This window comes from Erpetoichthys calabaricus, chromosome 15 (genome assembly GCF_900747795.2).
Source record: "Erpetoichthys calabaricus chromosome 15, fErpCal1.3, whole genome shotgun sequence".
NCBI classification, from domain to species: Eukaryota; Metazoa; Chordata; class Cladistia; order Polypteriformes; family Polypteridae; genus Erpetoichthys; species Erpetoichthys calabaricus.
The window spans coordinates 30,728,722-30,751,595 of record NC_041408.2 but is presented as its reverse complement, the minus strand read 5'-3'; the positions used below and the strand labels follow the sequence as shown (position 1 = coordinate 30,751,595).

Genomic DNA, 22,874 nt, shown 5'->3' with positions numbered 1-22,874 from the left:
GGCTGTTACGGTCATTTCATAAATGATTGAAATGTTTGAAACTCTTTCCTTTTCAGACCTTATTGCTGTTGCCCTTAATTTAAAGCTCTCTAGATGTGATGCTTCCTTCCATTCTGTGAATCATAGAAGTGACGCTTGTTAACTGAGAGGGGGCGAGAAAAGTAGAGGTTGAAAATACCTGACTCATTTTTGCATAACTGAAACTGTGAAAATTGATTGCCTTTTTCTTGTCTGTTCAACTGGGCATGTTGCTCTATAAGTGTCTTTACACCCTAAAACTAATGACTAGTTGTTGCTCGACTTATCCAGTAGAGGGAATCCCATGTCTAGCTTGTGAATCATTGCCACAGACTGGATCCCTTGTCAGCCACCTGCTGCAAGAGAAGGCAGGCCTCAATGAATAAATAAGTTTCTTTATCAGATTAAATCTTTTAATCCTGGAAGTTTCTTGAATGGCCAAAAGGTCCTTCCAGCTAAGGTTGCTTCCTGTTGAGGGGCAGTATGAGGTGGAGGACTGTGTGGGCACCCTTTGTCTAGGGTGTGGTTGTAATATATTGTCTCCAGCATGCTGCTGACAGACGGACTGGCTCTACTTTATTTCTGGATTCAGTTTCAGGGTATTTTGCTATCAGATGATACAAAGAACACTGCAATATTAGGCCACCTGTTGGACTGCAGAAGTGTTTCATTCAGTGCCAAGTTGAAGTACTGCCCATCAAATTGGAGTTTTTCTTTTTTAAGTATAAGTTTAAAATAGTGCTGTCAAAAGTGTGGTGGGAGTTACCAGCAAGTAGCACTCTGTTAATTACTTTTTTTTTTTTTTTTTGAAGTGTCACCGACTGATTATCATTACTTTGAAGAAAAGAAACAATGTTTAGAATGTAAGTCTCTTTGATTTTACTTCTGTTTAATTGCTCTTTGGCAACCCCATGCTTTGAATTTTTTATTTTACATGAGAGTTCTGTTTAAAAAAAACACTGCAGTTATTTATCCTAAGTGGAAATATTTTGAGAATGGCTGCTTTTGGTGGTAAAGCTTCATTTGGAAATGCAAGTTATCAAAAAGTGACACATCTGTGGGAAGCTTGGATAAAAAATGATTAATGCAGGCTGTCCAGTGAAGCTGAGCCAGCATAACTTGTAACCAAACCTATTGTCCTTTGCTATTTCTCCTGTTATTCTTATTTATGCTATTCCATACTGAGATCTGCTAACTGTATCAAAAATGAACCGTGTTAAATCATGCTCATTTGTTGAAGCAAAAATATGCAGCCATAACAGCCCTACCCTTTCTTATGTGGCCATAAGTGACATTGCAGGCCTACCTTATGCTTATTTGTAATTCTTCAAATTGGCCATGACACTTTTCATACTACACAGTCGTGGATTTGAATCCCTCTTTGTAAAGTCCATGTGAAGTTTGCATTTTCTTCATGTGTCTGTGTGGATTTTTTTAACAAGCGTGCTGGTTTTCCTCCCACATCCTTAGGAACGTACAGACTAAGTTAGTCGGTGATTTCAAATTGGCTCTGTCTGAGTCTGAGTGGGGGTTTATGCCGGAGTGGGCCCTGTGAAGGACTGGCACCCTGCACCCTGCTGTTTTCTGCATTACTGCTAGGATTGGCTGTGACCCTCTCTTGCACTGAGAAAGCTTACAAGGTCACGAAAGTTGTTTTATTTCTCTCTGTAGAAAAATTCATTTTATTTTATGTTTAACAGAGGAACTGATACTATGAACGTCAACATGTGATTCATTCGTGGTCAATTTATTTACAGTACAATAAAAAAGCATTTGCTTTTAGACCAACTTTGTGCTGCAACATATAGAGGGACAATATAGGACAAAATAAAATGAGAGTTTATGCAAAAACGCCTAAACAGACGAACAACAAGGATAAATAAGATTAAAGAAACCAATATCACTCCAAATTAAATGTAAATTAACTAATAAGATACTTATTAGATACAGTATAAACATACAAAATGTATTGGGTTAAGCAAGTATTCATAAGACAGTAAGACTGAATGACTGGTGGTGCTGCTTGCTTACAGTAATAGAATGTTAATTACAGGTCAAAGAGGTGACTGATGGTGCAGGAGTTATGGGAGTCCTGCATCAGGAAGTCCCTGTGTAGAGTGTGCACATTCTTCATGTGTCTGTGGGGTTTTTCCTCAGAGTATTCATACTGTACATATTAGGTTAACTACTGACTCTAATTTGGTCTTGTATGGTTGAATACTGTTGCACTCCATGCAGATTTGCTTCTTGTCATAAATCCTCAGGATATGCAATGGCTGACATTGATGCTGTACCAAATGAGCTCTTTGAAAATAGAGCGATTGATATTGAAAGATTAAAAAACAAAAATCTAGAACCTTGTAAGCAAGTCTAATGGAAACCATGCAGTTTATGGTCATGTAAGTGTTATCTATAAACGTTGTAAAACAAATACATTACAATAAAACCGTGTTTCACTTTAAAATCAAAAGAAGGAAGAAATTTTCAAATAAGCAGTTATCTTAAAGACAGAACTCACATTAACTGATTGCCCCCATATAAGGTATAAATCCAGGTCTGTATACACTGGTGCAGCGTCCCAACAGTAGTCCAATTTTCACTGTGGTGTACTGGCAATAAATGGTTGCATTCCAACATCTTTCACTCTGACCATCAAGGGGACACTGTCCAATCTAATGTACAAATAAGAACTGAATTGAAACTCTGAGGGACCACAAGCTCTCCAATGTAATTTATGTATACCATTCTCAAACCCTCCTGCCCCACTTTGAAGAGTTTGTCTAAAATTTGAAATGCATTGGGTGGAGGTCCAAGACGCTGACTAAAACAGTGAGTACTGGCACTAGTGTGTTTCCACTACATGAATTAAATTTAACTGAAAATTCTTGTCAGCAGTGTGGTGAGCTCATAAAGAACTTTGTTTAAATACTAGGGGGCTCTGCCCCCTGTTCAGTTTGTTCGCCAACCCCAGTGCAGGCCCTACGGATCTGCCGCTTGTGAAAAATCGTGCTGTGCTTTTGGATAAACACGAATATCAACTCTGTCTTTGATATTTCCGTCTTTCTAAATTATTACCGCTGACAATTTGTCACATGTTGGTTTATTATATATGCAAGCATGATCTTTCAGATTCATATAGAAATCCAAGAAAACTTCTTTGTCCATGTCTTTCAGATAAATTTTGTGTAAAGTGCGATACTTTTGGATGTATGAATTTGTATCCATTATTGGCTGTAGAATTTCTAGTACGTCCGATTGTTTAACTCTTTCGATTCTATGTTGCACCGCTTCTCTGTGATCATAAATATAAACCTGACTGAATTGTGGTTTCTTTGAAATTAAACTTGTAGTAGCTTTAATTGTTGTGGGACTACAGATTCCACAGCATATAGTCCTGAATCGTGTAAATCTACGTTTTGAGCATTGAATGATGCGAACGTGAACAGATTATTGTAGATTCAAATATTTTGCCTGTAGTGTTTGTGGATTTCACTTTCACCAAACAACAAATCTTTTATTTCTCATGGATACGCCTCTTCATTGGGAAGAAACACTACTTTTCCCTGATGGCAACACGAATTAGATGATCTACAAGTCTCCGACTTAAACTTTAAATCCGAACAATATCTACATGCTTCTGTCATATCATCTATGTCCACATATTGGATCTCTTTTCTCTGTTCCGTTAGTTCACCGAGTAATAATTTCCATTTGTTACCGCTAATGCGATCTTTACTATCAAATTTTTTGAGACTTTTGAATTTTAGTACTTTCATATTCTCTAACCTGCTCTGCATGTGTATCGCGCCAACATTTGTCAACCTCTTTATGACGTTCTACTTTGTCTTTTATTCTCGCCACTGTTTGGACCTGTTAGGTTTTCAATTCCACTTGGTCCGGGCTGATTATAACTTTCCTTCGAGTTTGCATTTAGATTATTATTGCTCTTTTTTTAACTCTTTTCTCTCTGACTGCTTTTGGGCCTCTTTTCAACATGCTGCCTTTTCTTTTTCGTTTAGTCATTGATGATTATTCTAGAGCATATAAAATTATTGTCTAGAAAAGGACTACATCGAAGGAAACAAATAGATTGTATGTCTTGTATTAAAATGAGGAAAACGTAAAAATGTATAAGAGCTAAGAGCACAAGAACTGTGTCTGACAATAGCATTCACATGAATGAGAGGTGAGTGGACCGTGAGCATGGTTAAATCTCTTGGCACAAAGTCTTGTCTCGCAGGACTTGAAATTATCTCTCTGAAAAATTCTTGTTTTGTCCCACAATTTTTTTTATAATAGAGAGACAATAAAACAATGCCATTGCCCCTACTCATGCATACCCAAATGAGTAGTGAAGAGTATGGGACTCTGCTGTCCAGCATGCACTGTGTGATGTTAACAGTGTGTTTGCTATTGTTTTTATGGAAAATATATAAAATTTAGATCTGAAAAAAAACATAAAATTGGAGTTTAATTGCAACTCTCTGTATAATATAAAAATAAAGATTTCCAGCTTTTTATTAATGCACTGTATACCCTCAATGCATCTTTTGCAACATAGTGGATTTTCAGCTAAGACATAAATGAATGTACACCAGCTGGATATGAACATCTGTATGGAAAGAAAAAATAATCAACGATAATTTTTAAATTGAAATTGCAGTTGAAAACTGTACATTCCTGTCTCAGATAACTCTAGTCACTGGCATGCAGTGGCAGCCTTCAATCCACGTGCTTCTAGAACTCTTAAGTTATGGATCTCCTTGTTGATTGCTGCGGGTCTGCAGGGCAAAACTAGAAGATTAAGAGATAAAAGAAAATATAGCCTGAAAGGAGACACTGGTGCATACAAATGGTATATAGTTGGAAAGATAACTTCACAAACTGGGGTGTACATCCAGAACTTGTAAGCTGTAACACACACACTTGGATTTCTCTTCTGCGATGTTCACATGACATTTATAAACCAAATAATGCACTTGACACAAAGAAGCCAGTTATTCATTAGTAAAGCATTTGAAGTGAACATAACAACATGTTCCGACAAGTGGAAATGCAAAGTTCTTAAATGTAATTACATTAGACCTCAGTGGATTAAAAGACACAAACAATATTAGGTATGAAAAATACAAATTGATGGGATGTTTGATTTTTCTGCCAAATATTAGTTGTCAGTGTTTCAAAGTAATTGGGATTAGCTGCTTCAGTGTGTTTTCGTAACATTCATTAACAAATGGATAACATCCTTGAGCCTTCCTAACTAGTATTTTTCATAATACTCACTTATTCCGCCCACATAAATCACATTAAGAAACTTTCTTACTTTCACCTCCGTAACATATCCCGTGTTCGCTCCTTCCTCTCCTTCTCTAATGCTGAGAAACTTGTCCATGCTTTTATCACATCCCGCATCGATTATTGTAATTCCCTACTGGCAGGTGCCCCTTCTAATCTTATATCACAGCTCCAGCTTATTCAAAACTCAGCTGCGAGAGTCCTTACTCGAACCAGCAGCAGCGAGCACGTCACACCCATCCTGCTCCGTCTTCACTGGCTCCCTGTGTCCTACAGAATCGAATATAAAATCCTACTAATAACCTACAAAGCTTTAAATAACCTCGCACCTAACTACATCAGTGACCTTCTCCATCACTATGTGCCTGCCCGCCCACTAAGGTCCTCTGATTCTGGTAATCTTGTTGTGCCCCTCACTAATCTACACTCTATGGGTGACAGGGCCTTCAGCTGTATAGCGCCCAGACTCTGGAATGACCTACCAAAATTAATCAGGTCAGCTGACTCCATGAATTCTTTTAAAAAACAACTCAAAACTCATCTGTTCAGGAAGGCTTTTAGCTCTACTTGACTTTATTACCTTTCTCTCAGTTTACTTCTCTGTCAAGATGCTAATGTAACCTGTATGTGTGTGCTAGACCATCAATTATGTTGTCTGTTTTTTTTCAGAATTTGCTGTCTTAATCTTCTTTATTTATTTAACTGGTTTGTACAATGCTATATACTGTATATTCTGCCGTTCTTTATTTATTCTGTAAGTGCCTTGAGCATGGGAAAGGCGCTATATAAATAAAATGTATTATTATTATTATTATTACTCTGGGTGTGGTCCTACTTCCTCTGGGTCTCAGTTTGGGGCCACTTGCTCCAAGTTTGATCTTCGCAGTTGGACTGTGGCCATTTCATACCACTTGCTTGATGATTTATTTGAGGCAGCACTTGCTATAATGTTCTTAAACTTCCTTCTGCTTCTTAGCAACACTTAATACTGTTGTTGCATCTTTGTGCACCCTCTGCTTAACCATTTTTCTGGGGGCAGCCACGAGAAAGATGCTTGACACATTATGTGGTCCTTGTATACATTATTTGGCCAGAGAAACCATATCTCTGTTTTTTTGTCCATTAATTGTAACCAAAGAAAATAAAAGCAATCATTCATTTATTTTTCATATCTTTGGAATTTGGAAGTAAACTGACCTAACCTAACCTAACCTAAACCCAGGCCCCAGGAGTTGTGAGGCAGCACTGATCCCTCATTGGTACTAGTTTTATTACTGTGATATCTGTTTATATTGAAAGATCAAAAAATGTCAGATTTTCTTGTAGCCTAACATTTGGTCAAAATATTGTGCACATTGTTGCTCAGTAATAGACATTCTATAAATATTTAATTTTATTTTGGAAAATTTTATGTTCTAAAACAATAATTTATATTTTGTCCCCTGCCATTGCAGAACACTTATGCCTATTTCTGATTAGTATCACAATCAGCAAGATTGCTAAATCAGATATGTCTTATATAATATAACATAACATAATTAAATCAGATGAAAGCAACACATACTTACAGTCTTACTGTCTTACTGTTCTGCTAGTATGCTGTTTTGGATTCTTTTACTCTGTGATTTTTTTTTTTTGCTCCTTTATGCTCCAATGTATTTGATAATCGGCTGTATCTTCTCTACTTAGGAGATCGAGCCATGTTGAACAATCTCTTTAACTCAGGCTGCAGTGAGTCCTTTGACTTCATCAGTCTGTTGTACCTGTAAGTCAGTTTACTGCAAGAAGCAAAGATAACAGTTTAGTTTAGTTACTGCTAAAAGTCAACCTATATTCTTATGTAAAAAGACCTTGACAAAGGCTTCTTTGATTTTGTAACATTTATAAAAAATCAGAAGATGGGTTATTCATCTCTGTACAGTGTGGCATATTGACATTATGGTATAATTACAAGTCTTATACTAGATATGTACAAGTATCAAGAGAAATGTATCTCCGTTAAGCCACCTCAGACCACTCCAAAGTCCATTCATTCTGTTTCCTTCTAGGTGCTAGACCATTGCTGCTAATCTTGACTTGATCGCATTATATATTTAAGTTTTTACTACAGAACAATTTAAACAAAGGAAAGAAGGAAGTGTTTTTTTTAATGAAATGTCTGACATTTGTGTAGATTGGAAATTCTTGAATCGATGCAGCATTTATCCTAAAACATTTATTTCAGTCCAGCAAAGCTCCTACTTCAAAGCCTAATAAACATATTTATTTCCCAGAACAGTGTGCCAGTTTGTTTTAGCCACTCATGTGTCTTCCCCATGTAACCTGTTGCAAACATTTAAAGCTGCCTGTGTGATCTGCGTCCTTTCAATAACACTTTGGAATAAATTCACTAATGAGCACCAAAGCTAGGGGTGCTGTCATTAAAGACGGAATGATTAGAGCCAAGAAAATGCACCCTAGTCTGGCATCACATTGTGCTATCCCTTTGGTTCTTCATAGACAAGTAAGCTCTTCCTTTTTAATATTCTGTCTTAACATGTTCAGAAGAATGATTAATGTTGTTAGGCTACAGATAATTACATTAAATAATATGTAAACATCATATCAGATTTCTGTGTTATTTCTTCTTCGTTATTTTCTTTCCTTTTTTTTCAATTTCTACAGTTTTTAATTTTTCCAAGAACATAAGCAGGTGGTTCTCAGTAAGGATTTGCTTTAGAGGCCCTCTACTGATACTGTACTTTTTATGACTTTTTTGCTTTGACAGCCTTTTCCCTGTATTAAACCTGTCGAATTTATCTGTCAGGAGCAAACATCTCCATCATTCTGATGGCAATGTGAGGTCTATCTTCTGTAACTATTTTTGTCTCCCTGCCATCCGTTGAGCTCTTAGTTCTGTGACTGCTTGTGTGGCGTGAGTCTGACATCTAGAAACACTCTGTATTTGTTGCCTCTGGCCATACCTTGGAAAGGGCAGCTGCACCAAGCCCACATCACACAACAGCTGCCACCTTCTCTTTTATTAAGTCCTTAGCTGTGCTTGGACAAGGCATCTCACCTCTGGTTCTGAGTTTTTATATTCTGTGAGCATTTGAATGATTTCTGGCACCCCATTAGGACTCTACCCTTTGAGTGATTGAAGGAGACTCTAGGGCAAAGCCTTGGAAATATTAAATGAAACACATTTAATAATATATTCAGTGAAATATAATTTAAACAGTCTGGTTTTACTGTTTATTACTTGAGAATTGCATATGCCTTAATGTTCACCCCTGTTTTAATACATTTCTAATTGTTAGTTGAATATATTTAATGTGAGACTTTTCATAAAGTTGTTCCTTTTAGTCTACTGAATGCACAGGTGGACTTGGGTGGCCTTTTGACAATGGAACCCCTAGAGCAATGTTTCGTATCTTGTGGTTCATCAAGCATTTTGGTTTGCATGATGTCTATAACTGGGTCACGCTGAGTCTTGAATTATAATTGTACCAAAAAAGAAAGGGTTGTGAATGGTTAGCGGAAAGCCTAGCAATGACTGAAACAAACCCCAAGGAAGACGAATGGCTATGATTCTCCAACGGCCAAAAGTGAGGACAAGAACCGGTGCCAGTTCTTCAAGGGAGAACTGGACGATGATCAGCTGTTCCATAGAGATAATGGATTGAGAAGACACGCAACAGGCAGAATTGGGTCACGAGATAAAAAGTTTAAGAACCACTGCCCTAAAGGTTTATTCTCTGCCTCGTCCTCACTGTTTGAAGTTCTTGTTTTCATCTCTTCTCTGGTCATCAGACCACATCATATGTTACCAAAGCACATGTTGGCTTCTACCATTTTAACTATGAGCGATTTTTAAACTAGATTCTTTAAATTTTCACCTGTTATAAATTAGTTTTACTACTTGTAAAGAAAGCACTTTATGCTTACACATACAGTGCATCCAGAAAGTATTCACAGCGCATCACTTTTTCCACCTTTTGTTATGTTACAGCCTTATTCCAAAACGGATTAAATTCATTTTTTTCCTCACAATTCTACACACAACACCCCATAATGACAACGTGAAAAAAGTTTACTTGAGGTTTTTGCAAATTTATTAAAAATAAAAAAAAATGAGAAATCACATGCACATAAGTATTCACAGCCTTTGCTCAATACTTTGTCAATGCACCTTTGGCAGCAATTACAACCTCAAGTCTTTTTGAATATGATGCCACAAGCTTGGCACACCTATCCTTTGCCAGTTTCGCCCATTCCTCTTTGCAGCACCTCTCAAGCTCCATCAGGTTGGATGGGAAGCGTCGGTGCACAGCCATTTTAAGATCTCTCCAGAGATGTTCAATCGGATTCAAGTCTGGGCTCTGGCTGGGCCACTCAAGGACATTCACAGCGTTGTCCTGAAGCCACTCCTTTGATATCTTGGCTGTGTGCTTAGGGTCGTTGTCCTGCTGAAAGATGAACCGCCACCACAGTCTGAGGTCAAGAGCGCTCTGGAGCAGGTTTTCATCCAGGATGTTTCTGTACATTGCTGCAGTCATCTTTCCCTTTATCCTGACTAGTCTCTCAGTTCCTGCCGCTGAAAAACATCCCCACAGCATGATGCTGCCACCACCATGCTTCACTGTAGGGATGGTATTGGCCTGGTGATGAGCGGTGCCAGGTTTCCTCCAAATGTGATGCCTGACATTCACACCAAAGAGTTCAATCTTTGTCTCATCAGACCAGAGAATTTTCTTTCTCAAAGTCTGAGAGTCCTTCAGGTGCCTTTTGGCAAACTCCAGGCAGGCTGCCAAGTGCCTATAACTAAGGAGTGACTTCCGTCTGGCCACTCTACCATACAGGACTGATTGGTGGATTGCTGCAGAGATGGTTGTCCTTCTGGAAGGTTCTCTTCTCTCCACAGAGGACCTCTGGAGCTCTGACAAAGTGACCATCGGGTTCTTGGTCACCTCCCTGACTAAGGCCCTTCTCCCCCAATCACTCAGTTTAGATGGCCGGTCAGCTCTAGGAAGAGTCCTGGTGGTTTCGAACTTCTTCCACTTACGGATGATGGAGGCCACTGTGCTCATTGGGACTTTTAAAGCAGCAGAAATTTTTCTGTAACCTTCCCCAGATATGTGCCTCGAGACAATCATGTCTCGAAGGTCTACAGACAATTCCTTTGACTTCATGCTTGGTTTGTGCTCTGACATGAACTGTCAACTGTGGGACCTTATATAGACAGGTGTGTGCCTTTCCAAATCATGTCCAGTCAACTGAATTAACCACAGGTGGACTCCAATTAAGCTGCAGAAACATCTCAAGGGTGATCAGCGAAAACAGGATGCACCTGAGCTCAATTTCGAGCTACACGGCAAAGGCTGTGAATACTTATGTACATGTGCTTTCTCAGTTTTTTTATTTTTAATAATTTTGCAAAAACCTCAAGTAAACTTTTTTCACGTTGTCATTATGGGGTGTTGTGTGTAGAATTGTGAGGAAAAAAATGAATTTAATCCGTTTTGGAATAAGGCTGTAACATAACAAAATGTGGAAAAAGTGATGCGCTGTGAATACTTTCCGGATGCACTGTATTTATGAAAGTCTCTATATATAAATATAAAATCCAACATCTGTCTGTCTGTCTGCTTTTCACGAGAGAACTACTTAGCGGAATTAGTTTGGGGTTTTTTTCTATTTTGTGACTTCTCTCATCACGCTAAATATCATAGTTCACTTGCAGGAGCGATTTATTCGTGTGAATGCAAGACAGAGGCTGTGGGCCAAGGGGAGGCAGAAGCGAGAAGTGGGAAGCCGTGCGGGGACGCCTCACTCACGCGCCACCTCCGTTCGAATCGGTCTATTTCTGGCCACGTTTTTGAGTGTACCTTGCCTCTGCTTAGCTAGCGATACCTGTTTGTTTATTGATTTTTAAAGTTTGTCCTATTTCACTACTACGTGGGCAGAGCCTCAGGGGACGGCTAGTGTACTATATAAATAAGTGCTGTTTTTGTTAATGTTGTAGTATGACCAGGAAGGCAAGATGTTGTATAAGTATGGATATCTTTTGAAAAGAGATCTCCATCCAAGTCAATGAGAATGTTTTTGAGCCCAGTAGCTGCAGCCCAGCACCTACTTCACAGAGCTTCATTAAATGATGTGGGGTTTATGATACAACTCATAAAAAATTCAGCTTAGTGTAGCTTTCTGAAAATAAAAATATATAGAAATATATGTCCTTCTGACCACTTATTTGCCTTTTTGATCAATCTGTGCTCCAGAGATCCTACTCTGCTGGGCCCTTGATCGAGGCCCTTGACATGCAATTGCTCCAAGGGCACTGTATAATGGCTGACCCTGCACTCTGACCCCAAGGGGTATGCAAAAACTAACAAATTCATAATACAAGAAATTGTATGAGGCAAAATACAGGGAAAAAAAACTATACCATCCATTATCCAACCCACTATATCCTAACAACAGGGTCACGGGGGGTCTGCTGGAGCCAATCCCAGCCAATACAGGGCGCAAGGCAGGAAACAAACCCCGGGGAGGGTGCCAGCCCACTGCAGGGCACACACACACTAGGGACAATTTAGGATCGCCAATGCACCTAACCTGCATCTCTTTGGACTGTGGGAGGAAACCGGAGCACCCGGAAGAAACCCACGCAGATACGGGGAGAACATGCAAACTTTACACAGGGAGGACCCGGGAAGCAAACCCAGGTCTTCTAACTGCGAGGCAGCAGTGCCACCACTACACCACTGTGCCGCCCAAAAACTAAAAACAATTATTTTTGCTTTCTTCAGTTTACATATTAAGCAGTGATTTTGATACATATTTAATTTTATTTTGTTTTAAATATTTTGACTTCTGCTTTAGAAATACAGTGGGGGAAATAATTATGTTCACTGGCAAACTTAAGATGGGCCTGTACATGTGCCTTCTTGAGCAGGGGGACCTTGCGGGAGCTGCAAGATTTCAATCCATTACGGTGTAGTGACCAAAACAGACCTAAAATTGAGTTTGAACCACAGCCACAGGGGCTACCCTGGCTGAAACGCAACAAATGAAACAGTCAGACTAGGCATATCTGAGCTGCATTCCTAGTGGCAGTTCAACTACGTTAAGATCACCACAGATATTCCAGTTGTTGTACTGTATAAGTATAGTTATGATATGAGAAGAACCACAAAAATGAGTGATTGCAATAGAAGGGTATGTAATAGGAAAATTCAGGTGATTTCTGAGATCAGCAGGCCAAAATTTATAAGATACGCCGAAAGTTCACAGCTAGCAAAATCTTGTTGACCTGTGAAATGTATTAAGTATAAAGTCTTGACATTGGGGCTTTGTTATAGACAACCCAACTCAGATTAACAGCGTTAATATAAAACAATTTCATTATATCAGTAAAGCGAATAAAGGGGGATGCCATAGCTATGAGGGAATTTAGTCATCCTAATATTAACTGCAGAAGCTCTACAAAAAGTGGAGAACAAGAGCTGAAATTCAAGTGACTGTTTTTTAACTTGGTATATTAAAGCACCAACAAGAGGAGAAGCCTATGATGGGTGTCTTTTGGGTTGATTGGGGTATGTACTACTCTTTAGAAAATAGTTTTCAGTCATTTAATATTTCAGCAAAACAAGCCCAGCTATCCATTTTCTGAATCCAGTTTTTCCATTACAGGAGACTGATATCTATCTCAACATTATTGAGGACATAGCATGTATCAGAAACGTGACAATGTACCCAACTTTACCCTCACTCACACAAGAATAATTCAGATTCACCAGTTTATTTGATATACTGTACTTGTTTTTCGAATATTGGAGAAGCATAAGCACCTGGGAAAAGCCCAAGGGGAATGCATGCAAACCCTAGAGCTGTGAGGCTGCAGCACTTACTACTGCACTGCTGTGTGAGCACCATATATGAAGTGACAATTGTCCTCTGCTATGGTTTTCATGAAAAGTATACCCTTTTTGTTTTTGTACCGCTTTAAAAATGAACTATAACACAAGGAGTTTAAACAGGTGTGGTGTTAGAATGCAGTGCAACAATGTGTGCAAAATTAATAATGCACCTTTGAAATGCCAGTCAGAGTTCTAATCTATAAATATAGTGGGCAGTGCATCAAGAGGTTTAAGTTAGGAAGTCTTTGTTGTGTGTTGCTTACAAAAAAAGAGTTCATGCTAAACATATGAACATAGTTAATCTAGAAGTGCAAAGCCAAAGTGGGAACACTTTAATTAAATTGGTTTTATGTTAGCATTTCAGGATGGGTTGTTATGTTTAAAACTGCAACCAGATTGGGAAAAGGGCTGCACTAAGGACACTAGCTGTGCAAAATAAGTTGTTAAGCTTCGCTCATTGACTTAACTTATTATGCAGTGTTTACAACAACCAACAATTTTGTTTTCTTAAGCCACTTTTTCTACTTTTCCATCATATGTTCCAGAAAAAAATTGTATCTACTAAAGTGATGATGTTTGCCGTAGTCCAGGGTGATGCAAACCTGTTTCCGCCTGAGGAGCCAGACCAATTGGCCTTGCGGTGTTCTAGGCTTACCCTTCGGTGTGTGCGCTTCTGCAACCTGAACGTTTCAGTTAAACAATGGGCCTTGAACAGGACAGCCGCTTATTCATAGCATGAAAATTAATGAAGGACACTTTTTTCTTTTTAATCATGCTTTTGCACTTCCAGTTTAAGCTTTTCTCATTCATGGCTTTGGAGTGCAAGTCAGTAAAAAGGTATGAAATGTCCTATGTCATTTTGATCCATTAAGTTAGCCACTGTAATTTAAAAATATGAAAGCAGAACAACAACAGGTATACATTGTGCACAAGGCATTGCGTTGATGAGAATAGGGCTGAGGAATAGTTGATCTTTGCCCACTGCTGAGGAGGACCGCCTGATGATACAAAATTTGAAAAAGCCACCGGGGAAGCCTTAGGCATGCTGCTTCGACTGTGTGGAAAAGAAGCCAGCAGTGTGATGCCTCCATTTCAAAGAAGCACAGGCTTCTGGTGTGGAAAGAACAGATATGTAGAGAATCATTTTTTCAGTTGTTTGCTGGCCTCATGCTGATCTGCCCCAGAGTCTTGTGTTTGAGTTGTGCAGCCTGTTTATTTTGTGCGTTCTTTCTGTGTTATTGCAGCTTGTCCATTTTCACCTCAAAGCTGTTCGTTTCTAAAGGTTTTGCAGTTTAAATTTAGGCAGTTCATAGCTAATATATACTGGTCAAAAAAATTAAAGGAACACTTTTTAATCAGAGTAAAGCAACTTCTGGGATATTGATGTGGTCAGTTAAGTAGCAGAGGGGGTTGTTAATCACTTTTACCTGCTTTGGTGTTAATGAAATTAACAGCAGGTGCACTAGAGGGGCAACAATGAGACAACCCCCAAAACAGGAATGGTTTAACAGGTGGAGGCCACTGACATTTTTCCCTCCTCATCTTTTCAGGCTGTTTTTTCAGTAGTTTTGCACTTGGCTACGGTCAGTGTCACTGTTGGTAGCATGAGGAGATACCTGGACCCCACAGAGGTTGCACAGGTAGTCCAATTTCTCCAGGATGGCACATCAGTACGTGCCATTGCCAGAAGGTTTGCTGTGTCTCCCAGCACAGTCTCAAGGTCATGGAGGAGATTCCAGGATACAGGCAGTTACTCTAGGAGAGCTGGACAGGATCGTAGAAGGTCCTTAATCCATCAGCAGGACCCACCGGTATCTGCTCCTTTGGGCAAGGATTGCCAGGATGAGCACTGCCAGAGGCTTACAAAATGACCTCCATTAGGCCACTGGTGTGAATGTCTCTGACCAAACAATCAGAAACAGACTTCACGAGGGTGGCCTGAGGGCCCGACGTCCTCTAGTGGGCCCTGTGCTTACTGCCCGGCACCGTGGAGCTCAATTGGCATTTGCCATAGAATACCAGAATTGGCAGGTCCACCACTAATGCCCTGTGCTTTTCACAGATGACAGCAGGTTCACCCTGAGCACATGTGACAGACGTGAAAGGGTCTGAAGAAGCCGTGGAGAACGTTATGCTGCCTTTAACATCGTTCAGCATGACTGATTTGGTGGTGGGTCAGTGTTGGTCTGGGGAGGCATATCCATGGAGGGACACACAGACCTCTACATGCTAGATAATGACACCTTGAATGCCATTAGGTTTCGGAATGAAATCCTTGGACCCATTGTCAGACCCTATGCTGGTGCAGTGGGTCCTGAGTTCCTTCTGGTGTGCGACAATGCCCAGCCTCATGTGGCGAGAGTATGCAGGCAGTTTCTGGAGGATGAAGGAATTGATACCATTGACTGGCCCCCACACTCACCTGACTTCAATCCAATAGAACACCTCTGGAACATTATGTCGTGGTCCATCCAGAAACTGCAGGTTCCACCTCAGACTGTCCAAGAGATCAGTGATGCCCTGGTCCAGATCTGGGAGGAGATCCCCCAGGAAACCATCCGTCATCTCATTAGGAGCATGCCCCGATGTTGTCAGGCATACATACAAGCACGTGGAGTCCGTACAAACTGCTGAGAAAAATTTTGAGTTACTGCAATGAAATTTCAGCAAAATGGACTAGCTTGCTGCATCATTTTTTCACTTTTATTTTCGGGGTGTCTTTGAATTCAGCCCTCTGTAGGTTGATAATTTTCATTTCCATCAAACAATGTGGCATCCTTTCGTTCCTAACGCATTTACCAGTCCATATCAGTAGAGATATCCAGCAGGATTTTTTTTCCCATTGATGTGTTTTCAAAGTTTTCCTTTAATTTTTTTCAGCAGTTTATTTGAGTGGTTGTGAGGTTCTCAAGTTACTTTCATGTTTAAATCTATACTGCTGTATTTTGTTAAATGATGATGTTGTCAGTGGATATCACAATGACCTGATTCCAAACGAGATGACCAGGCACCAGCATCTCACTCTTTGATGTTTTTGTGAGCAGTGTATGAATTTGTATGTCTTGCTAGTTATTAACAAAACAGAGGAAGATATTTTGAGTTAAATAAGTTAATGTTAACATTAGAGAAATCTGTACACATTACGGTTGTCATGATACCAAAATTTCCAACTTCAATATGATACTAAGAAAAGTATTGAAATTTAAATTTTAAATTAAATTTACTCAATTTTGATATCCAATTGAGTAAATTAATGTAACTCAATAAATATTTTAACAAATTGCAGTTCTGTATGATTTAAAATATTTACATTGATAAAAACAAATAGTAGAAATTTTAGTCATTAAATGCGAATATTTCAAGTAGTTTTGTAAACGGTAAGAGTAAAGTTCTGTAAGTTAGTAGTTCCCAAATCTGGTCATTCCAATCAGCTTCTGTTTTATTTGGACTCCTAGCCTAATTAAGTGAGCTGTGATTTCCCAGTTTCTGTGTTGTGGAGTCAATGAAGAAATTACAAAAGTAAGTGTGTTAATAAATTTTAATAATAAAACGTAAGCAATTTTGTGTGGATATTTTTGTTTTACTTTTAATTTATGTTCATCCTGAGTTCCATTCTGTCTTTCTATTATTGACTAATTAATGGGTCTGAAGCTGAAGCAGTTGCAACCTTTCATCATTTAGTGTTGTTCTCCCAGATGTCTGCTTTGCTTGTTTTTAATTGTTACTATTAGGATACAATGAAGGAAGCAGACTATACAGAATATGGGAAAAGTAATATGGAAACAACAATAAAGAGTTAAGCATTTAAAGCTATAGCCAAAAATAGAAATATTTCTAAATGTCTTATAATGTAAAAATCACACTGCTGTGGTTTTCTGAATGCAGAATAACAGAAGAGAAAAAAAGACCAGCTAACTAAATTAGATCAGTTATCATCAGTTATTATCACTTATTGTGAATCTGGTTGTAACAAAAACCTGCAGGACTGAGTTTGGGAACCACTGGTGTAAACAATAAAAAATGTGTGAAGCAAAAGATGTGAACCAGAAGTGTATTCATAATGTACACTATAGAAGCAATACCTTAAAAATTAAGTATTAAAGTATTATTAAAATGTTAAAATCAAATTTGAATACTTTTGACAACCTTGGTACATATAAAGGAAATTTCAGGTATGGCCAAAATCACCACTGAAAAGGGCAGCCCTAAGCTTAGCAACCTGGATCAATATGAGATGGTGACAGCCAAGAGCAATGGGGGAGTGTATGAAAGAGTTCACGGTACACGGGAAGCTACACAACACAAATTTTTAATAAAGTAACTTTCATTTACTGATTAACGTTTTTTATAAAGTATCTGAAAACTAAATTAATTTTGAAATTTGCATGCTCATCTCCAACTAAGCCAAGGAGAAATTTGTTAATTTTATATCCAACTCAGCATGTCCATCTTGCATTGCTAATCAAAAGTGGACCTTACCTTAAGACCCATTTCCCCCTTTATTACTGATTATTCAAACGATAATTATTAGTAGCAAAGGCACATGGAACAAAGAACTTTAAAAAAAAAAAATTTAATAAAAAAAAAAAAGTAAAAACTGTAATTTGTTGAGTGTTGATTTTGTATTTCAATCTCCATTTATTTATGAAATGCATTCCATCCATCCATCCATCCATCCATTTTCCAACCCGCTGAATCCAAACACAGGGTCATGGGGGTCTGCTGGAGCCAATCCCAGCCAACACAGGGCAGAAGGCAGGAACCAATCCCGGGCAGGGTGCCAACCCACCGCAGGACACACACAAACACACCCACACACCAAGCACACACTAGGGCCAATTTAGAATCGCCAATCCACCTAACCTGCATGTCTTTGGACTGTGGGAGGAAACCCACGCAGACACGGGGAGAACATGCAAACTCCACGCAGGGAGGACCCGGGAAGTGAACCCGGGTCTCCTAGCTGCGAAGTGCTACCATTGCGCCACCATGGCGCCCTCATGCAGGATCCAAAAAAAAAAAAAAAACGAGTTCAGGCATGTGGATTTAGTCCTACCTGTGATTAAGGAAAAGTTTTATGGTGACATACCTATATAAATACAAGGTGAGATATGGCCGTAATAAGTCTTACCGTGTATTATTTTATGGGAGCCTAGGCATTTGCAGACAGATCTTCACCTCCTTATCTTCTTCACGGTTAAGTTACCATTGGGGAGGATAGTCATTCAAGAGTATGTGCCATCCCCAGCCGGGACCCCCAGGAGGACATGAGGAGGGCTTATGCCTCCTCCGGACCACTAGGGGGCGACTGCCCTGGTTCCTTTGGGGGCCATGGGTACAGAGCTGGGAAGCCTCAACCCTGTAGGGGCCCGTGGTCAACGCCAGGGGGCGCCCCAGTGCCTGGAGAGCCCTGGACCTCAGCACTTCCGCCACACCCGGAACTGCTGGGGGGAAGAAGACTGGGGAAACCCGGAGGGCTTCCGGGAGCACTGCCGGCAGTTCCGCCACACAGGGGAGTGTCCGTGGAGGAGTGTCGGGAAGCACCTGGAGCCCATCCGTTGGTGTATAAAAGGGGCCGCCTCCCTGCAAATGATGACTGGAGTCGGGTGGATGTGGACGAGAGTCGTGCTGGAGAGGAGTGGAGGCGGCCTGAAGGAGGCAGGCACTGTAGAGAGAGGTCTGGACTTTGGGGGATTGGTGCAGGAGGCACTGGGTTTGTGCAACAATAAACTGTAAATATGTATAATAAACGTGTGTTGGGTGAACATATGATGTCCGTCTGTCTGTGTCCGGGCTGCTTCTCACAAGTACTATGATCTTGCCCAAGTTTTGGAGTAATAATAGTGTACCTGAAAGTAATGTTTAAAAATGGACTTGGACAGCTGGACAATGGAGAAATATGACCAAAACTGAAAGAGTCAGTCGACAATTGGATAGAAAAGATCAAAGGAACCTATTCAAAAAAAAAAGGCAAAGATAATTAATATATAAACTGTGAAAAAAAACTGCACAACCCTATCCAAAGATTAAAAACAAAAATTATTACCCTTTTCATGCATACACTTTTAATTATTAGTAAATTTCCAGGTCTGGTTCATGTGTAAACAAATCAGGGTCAAGAATTCCATCAAAGTTGACCAGGGAATTTTCAAGATCCAGATCTAATACACGTCCCAGACAATTCTCCAAGTGAAAGTTGCCATCTAAACCACACAGAACATCACATCATCATAATTTAGGAGAAGACAGATAGATAGATACTTTTTAATCCCCAAGGGGAAATTCACAATTGAATCGATCATAAGAGACTTGTGAAGTAAGAAGTTAAATTGCTTGTGATCATTTATCATAATTTTGCTTTCTTATATTAGATTTTTGAAAACTGTCTGAAAATTAGATGGATTTTGAAAATAAAGTCAACAAAAAAATTTTAAAACCTTATCAGACACCACCTTGTGTCACAGAAGAAATTTACCATCATTAAAGGATATGAGTTTTGTCGCTAATTTTGTGAAAATCCAGCTTACTGTAGCTTTCTGAATAAATAAAAAAGTGTTGTTGCCATCTTTAATGTATCTTAATATGGTTTGCAAAATAATAATAGACTAAAGTCTAATAAGGCGACTAAAGTTACCTCTTGAAAATTGATGTTCATCCAATTCATGAATTTTGTATTAGACAACAACAAAATAGGATTTGGGGATAAAATTAATCACATCCACTAGGATCCATTGAGCGTAATATAATAACTTTCACTGTGTTTTGTCAGTGTGTTTACACAAACTAAAACTGGTAAATTTATTTTAGATAAGGCCAATTTTTGGCAAATATTGCAAAATCTAGAAGGAATAAACTTAACAATGATGATGATTGAGAAGGAGCAGAACAGGTTTAAGGGATTTTGCATTCTATTGAAGACAAGGTCAGTCCATAATTTAGAAACATAAGGAAATTTAAGATAAATCCTAACACACTGAAGACAATTAACGTCAGCATAAGGCTTTTGAAGGCATGAATGGAATGGTTAAAAAGGATATTAAAAATGCAATTATGGACGAATATGACAAACAATGCAAAAGTTGACCTGAAGTGGATCTTTCAATACTTCACTCGCTAACCCTCGTGTTTGGTTTTCCGGATAGACACTTTTAAGATTTTTTTTTCTTTGAATTGTTGCTATTTCATTAGTTTCACTTTTATTTCAGAACTTATGTAAAAACAATATTTAGAATCTTTCGAGTCCCAATATGCTGAATCTTTATAATGAGGTCCGTGAGACATGTATTTAATGACTTTGTACCATAATTCAGGATAGATTTCTCTGTTTGGAATTTCAGCACAGACAAAACGATCTACACCATCAGCAGTTAATAATTTTTTTTGCAAAGTAACCAATAAATGCATGTGAGGTAAACCACGTTTTTGAAACTCTCTGACTTAAACTTTAAAGCCTTACAATATTTACATACTTCTGACATATCACCTGTGTCCATATATTCAATTTCTATTTGCCTTTTAGTTATTTCTCAGAGTAATAATTTATCTTTTTTTGCGCTAATGTGATGTTTACTTTCTTTTTTTGACACTGTCGTTTTTTTCTGCTTTCATATTCTGTATCTTGCTCTGCATGTGTTTCGCACTTACGTTTTTTTTTAGTCTTTTGAATTCTAGTTTTCATTATCTCTAACCTGCTCTTGCATGTATTTGCCCCCTTTGTTTTGTAACGTCTTTATGACGTTTTACTTTGTTTTCTACTCGGTCTTTTATTCCTGACCTCGCTTTGTCCTGCTTTTTTTTCAATGACACCTGATCCATGGTGATTATTTTCCCTTTTTCGAATAATATTTTCCATTTGTTTGCGCTACTGTGATCTTTACTTTCTTTTTTTATACTTTCTAATTTTCCTACTTTCATATTCTTTAACTTTCTCCACATTTGTATCGTGCATACTTTTTTTTTTTGAGCCTTTCGAATTACCCTGCTTTCATAATCTGCTCTGCATGTGTATAGCTCCAACATTTGTGAACGTGTTTGTGAAGTTCTACTTTGTCTTTTACTCTGTCTTTTAATACTGAGCCCGATTGGACATGCTTTGTTTCAGTTCCACTTGTTACGGGCTGATAATTACTTTCCTTATTTTAGGAATTTGCACCTAGATTATTTTTTCTTTTTTGCTCATTTTTCTCTTTAACGCTTTTGAGTCTCTTTTCTCTGCGCTGCTTTCTTCTTCGCTTAGTTGTCGACGTTTCATTTATAACGTATTGTCCTTATACGCTTTATATGCGCTGAGACCCTGGATCTGTGTGTGCTCAAATCCTTTAGACGACTGAATATTTTGCTGCCCCGTTTTCTTATTTGATATTGATCGTAAGTAGGGCGTGTCTTGCAAGAATCTCATGTTCTACGTCATCGCGAGACGGTCCTAGGTCAATCTCTTGGCACAATGTCTCATGTTTAAGGTCCTCGTGGGTCTTTTAACTGTCTTCGGTGATCTTAACATGAAGATCACGTCTCAAAAACCCTACTGTTACTCTCCAGGATTTTTTTTTATAATAGAGAGAAAAGAATAGTCAAAGTGGAGGTGAAATGTATTTGGGGCAGTAAGAATGAAATCAAATATGCTCTAAATTAATATTTTCTGATGTTTTTGTGTGTGAAGTTCTTGAAAAGCACTCAATAGCTGCAAGGACTATTAAGAAGGTACTCAGTGATTTAGAGATTTGCCACTACAAATAAAAAGACTTGAATTAACAAAGTCTGAATTAGCGTAAGCTGCTAATAAGAAATGTAATTTAATGTAAAGTAATGATTTACTTCATGAGGTAGAAGAACAAAATAAGCAAGAATGCCTTGCCATGTTCTAAAACTGTTTATTGCTGAGCAGAGTCATGGTGGGCTGGAGTCCATCCCAGCAAGCATAAGGTGCAAGACAAGAACAATTCCCTGGACAGGGCACCAGTACATCACAGAGTGAACACACACACACTATGGCTAATTTAGTGTAACCATTTCACCTAACCTGCATATCTTTGGACTGTGGGAGGAAACCATTGATCTGAAAGAAATCCACACAGACACAGAGAGAAAATGCAAACTCCACACAAAGAAGACCCGGGACACGAACCCTGGACTGCTTATTGTAGGTCAGTAGTGTGTGGCAGACGGCTGGGTGCTACCTACAGCTGGGACGCCCAGGAAGACAGGAGGAGGGTTCATGCCTCCTCCAGAACACGAGAGGGCGACCGCCCTGGTTCCATTAGAGGCCACGGGTGCAGGGCTTGGAAGCCCCACCCTGTAGGGGCCCGTGGTCTCCGCCAGGGGACGCCCCCATGCCTGAAGGACCCGGAACCCCAACACTTCCGCCACACCAGGAAGTGCCGGGGGGAAGAAGACTGGGAACACCTGGAGGGCTTCCGGGAACACAGCCGGCACTTCCGCCACACAGGGGAGTGTCTAATGAGTGTCGGGGATCACCTGGAGCCCATCCGGGCACTTATAAAAGGGGCCGCCTCCCTGCAAAGAAGGACTGGAGTCGGGGGAGGAGAGGACAAGGTTTGGAGGCAGGAGACAGGAGGCGGCTTGAGAGCAGGCAGAGAGAGTGAGAGCCTGGACTTTGGGGGAGATTGGTGCTGGAGGCTCTGGGTTTGTGCACTTTTTTGG

The 22,874-nt window shown here is 39.4% G+C and overlaps 1 protein-coding gene across 3 annotated transcripts in view; it reads left to right on the top strand.

The window, feature by feature from the left end:
* wdpcp (WD repeat containing planar cell polarity effector) overlaps window positions 1-22,874 on the top strand; it is a 424,187-nt gene that overhangs the window by 239,185 nt on the left and 162,128 nt on the right. For 2 of the 3 annotated variants that reach the window (XR_007933616.1, XM_028820594.2), the window contains exon 5: window positions 831-881. The exons of the other annotated variant lie outside the window; for it this stretch is intronic. Coding sequence is in view for 1 of the 2 variants with exons in the window: in XM_028820594.2 (XP_028676427.2) it covers window positions 831-881 (51 nt within the window). In the remaining variant the exon portion in view is untranslated. The remainder of the gene's footprint in view (window positions 1-830; window positions 882-22,874) is intronic. 3 annotated transcript variants of the gene reach the window in all.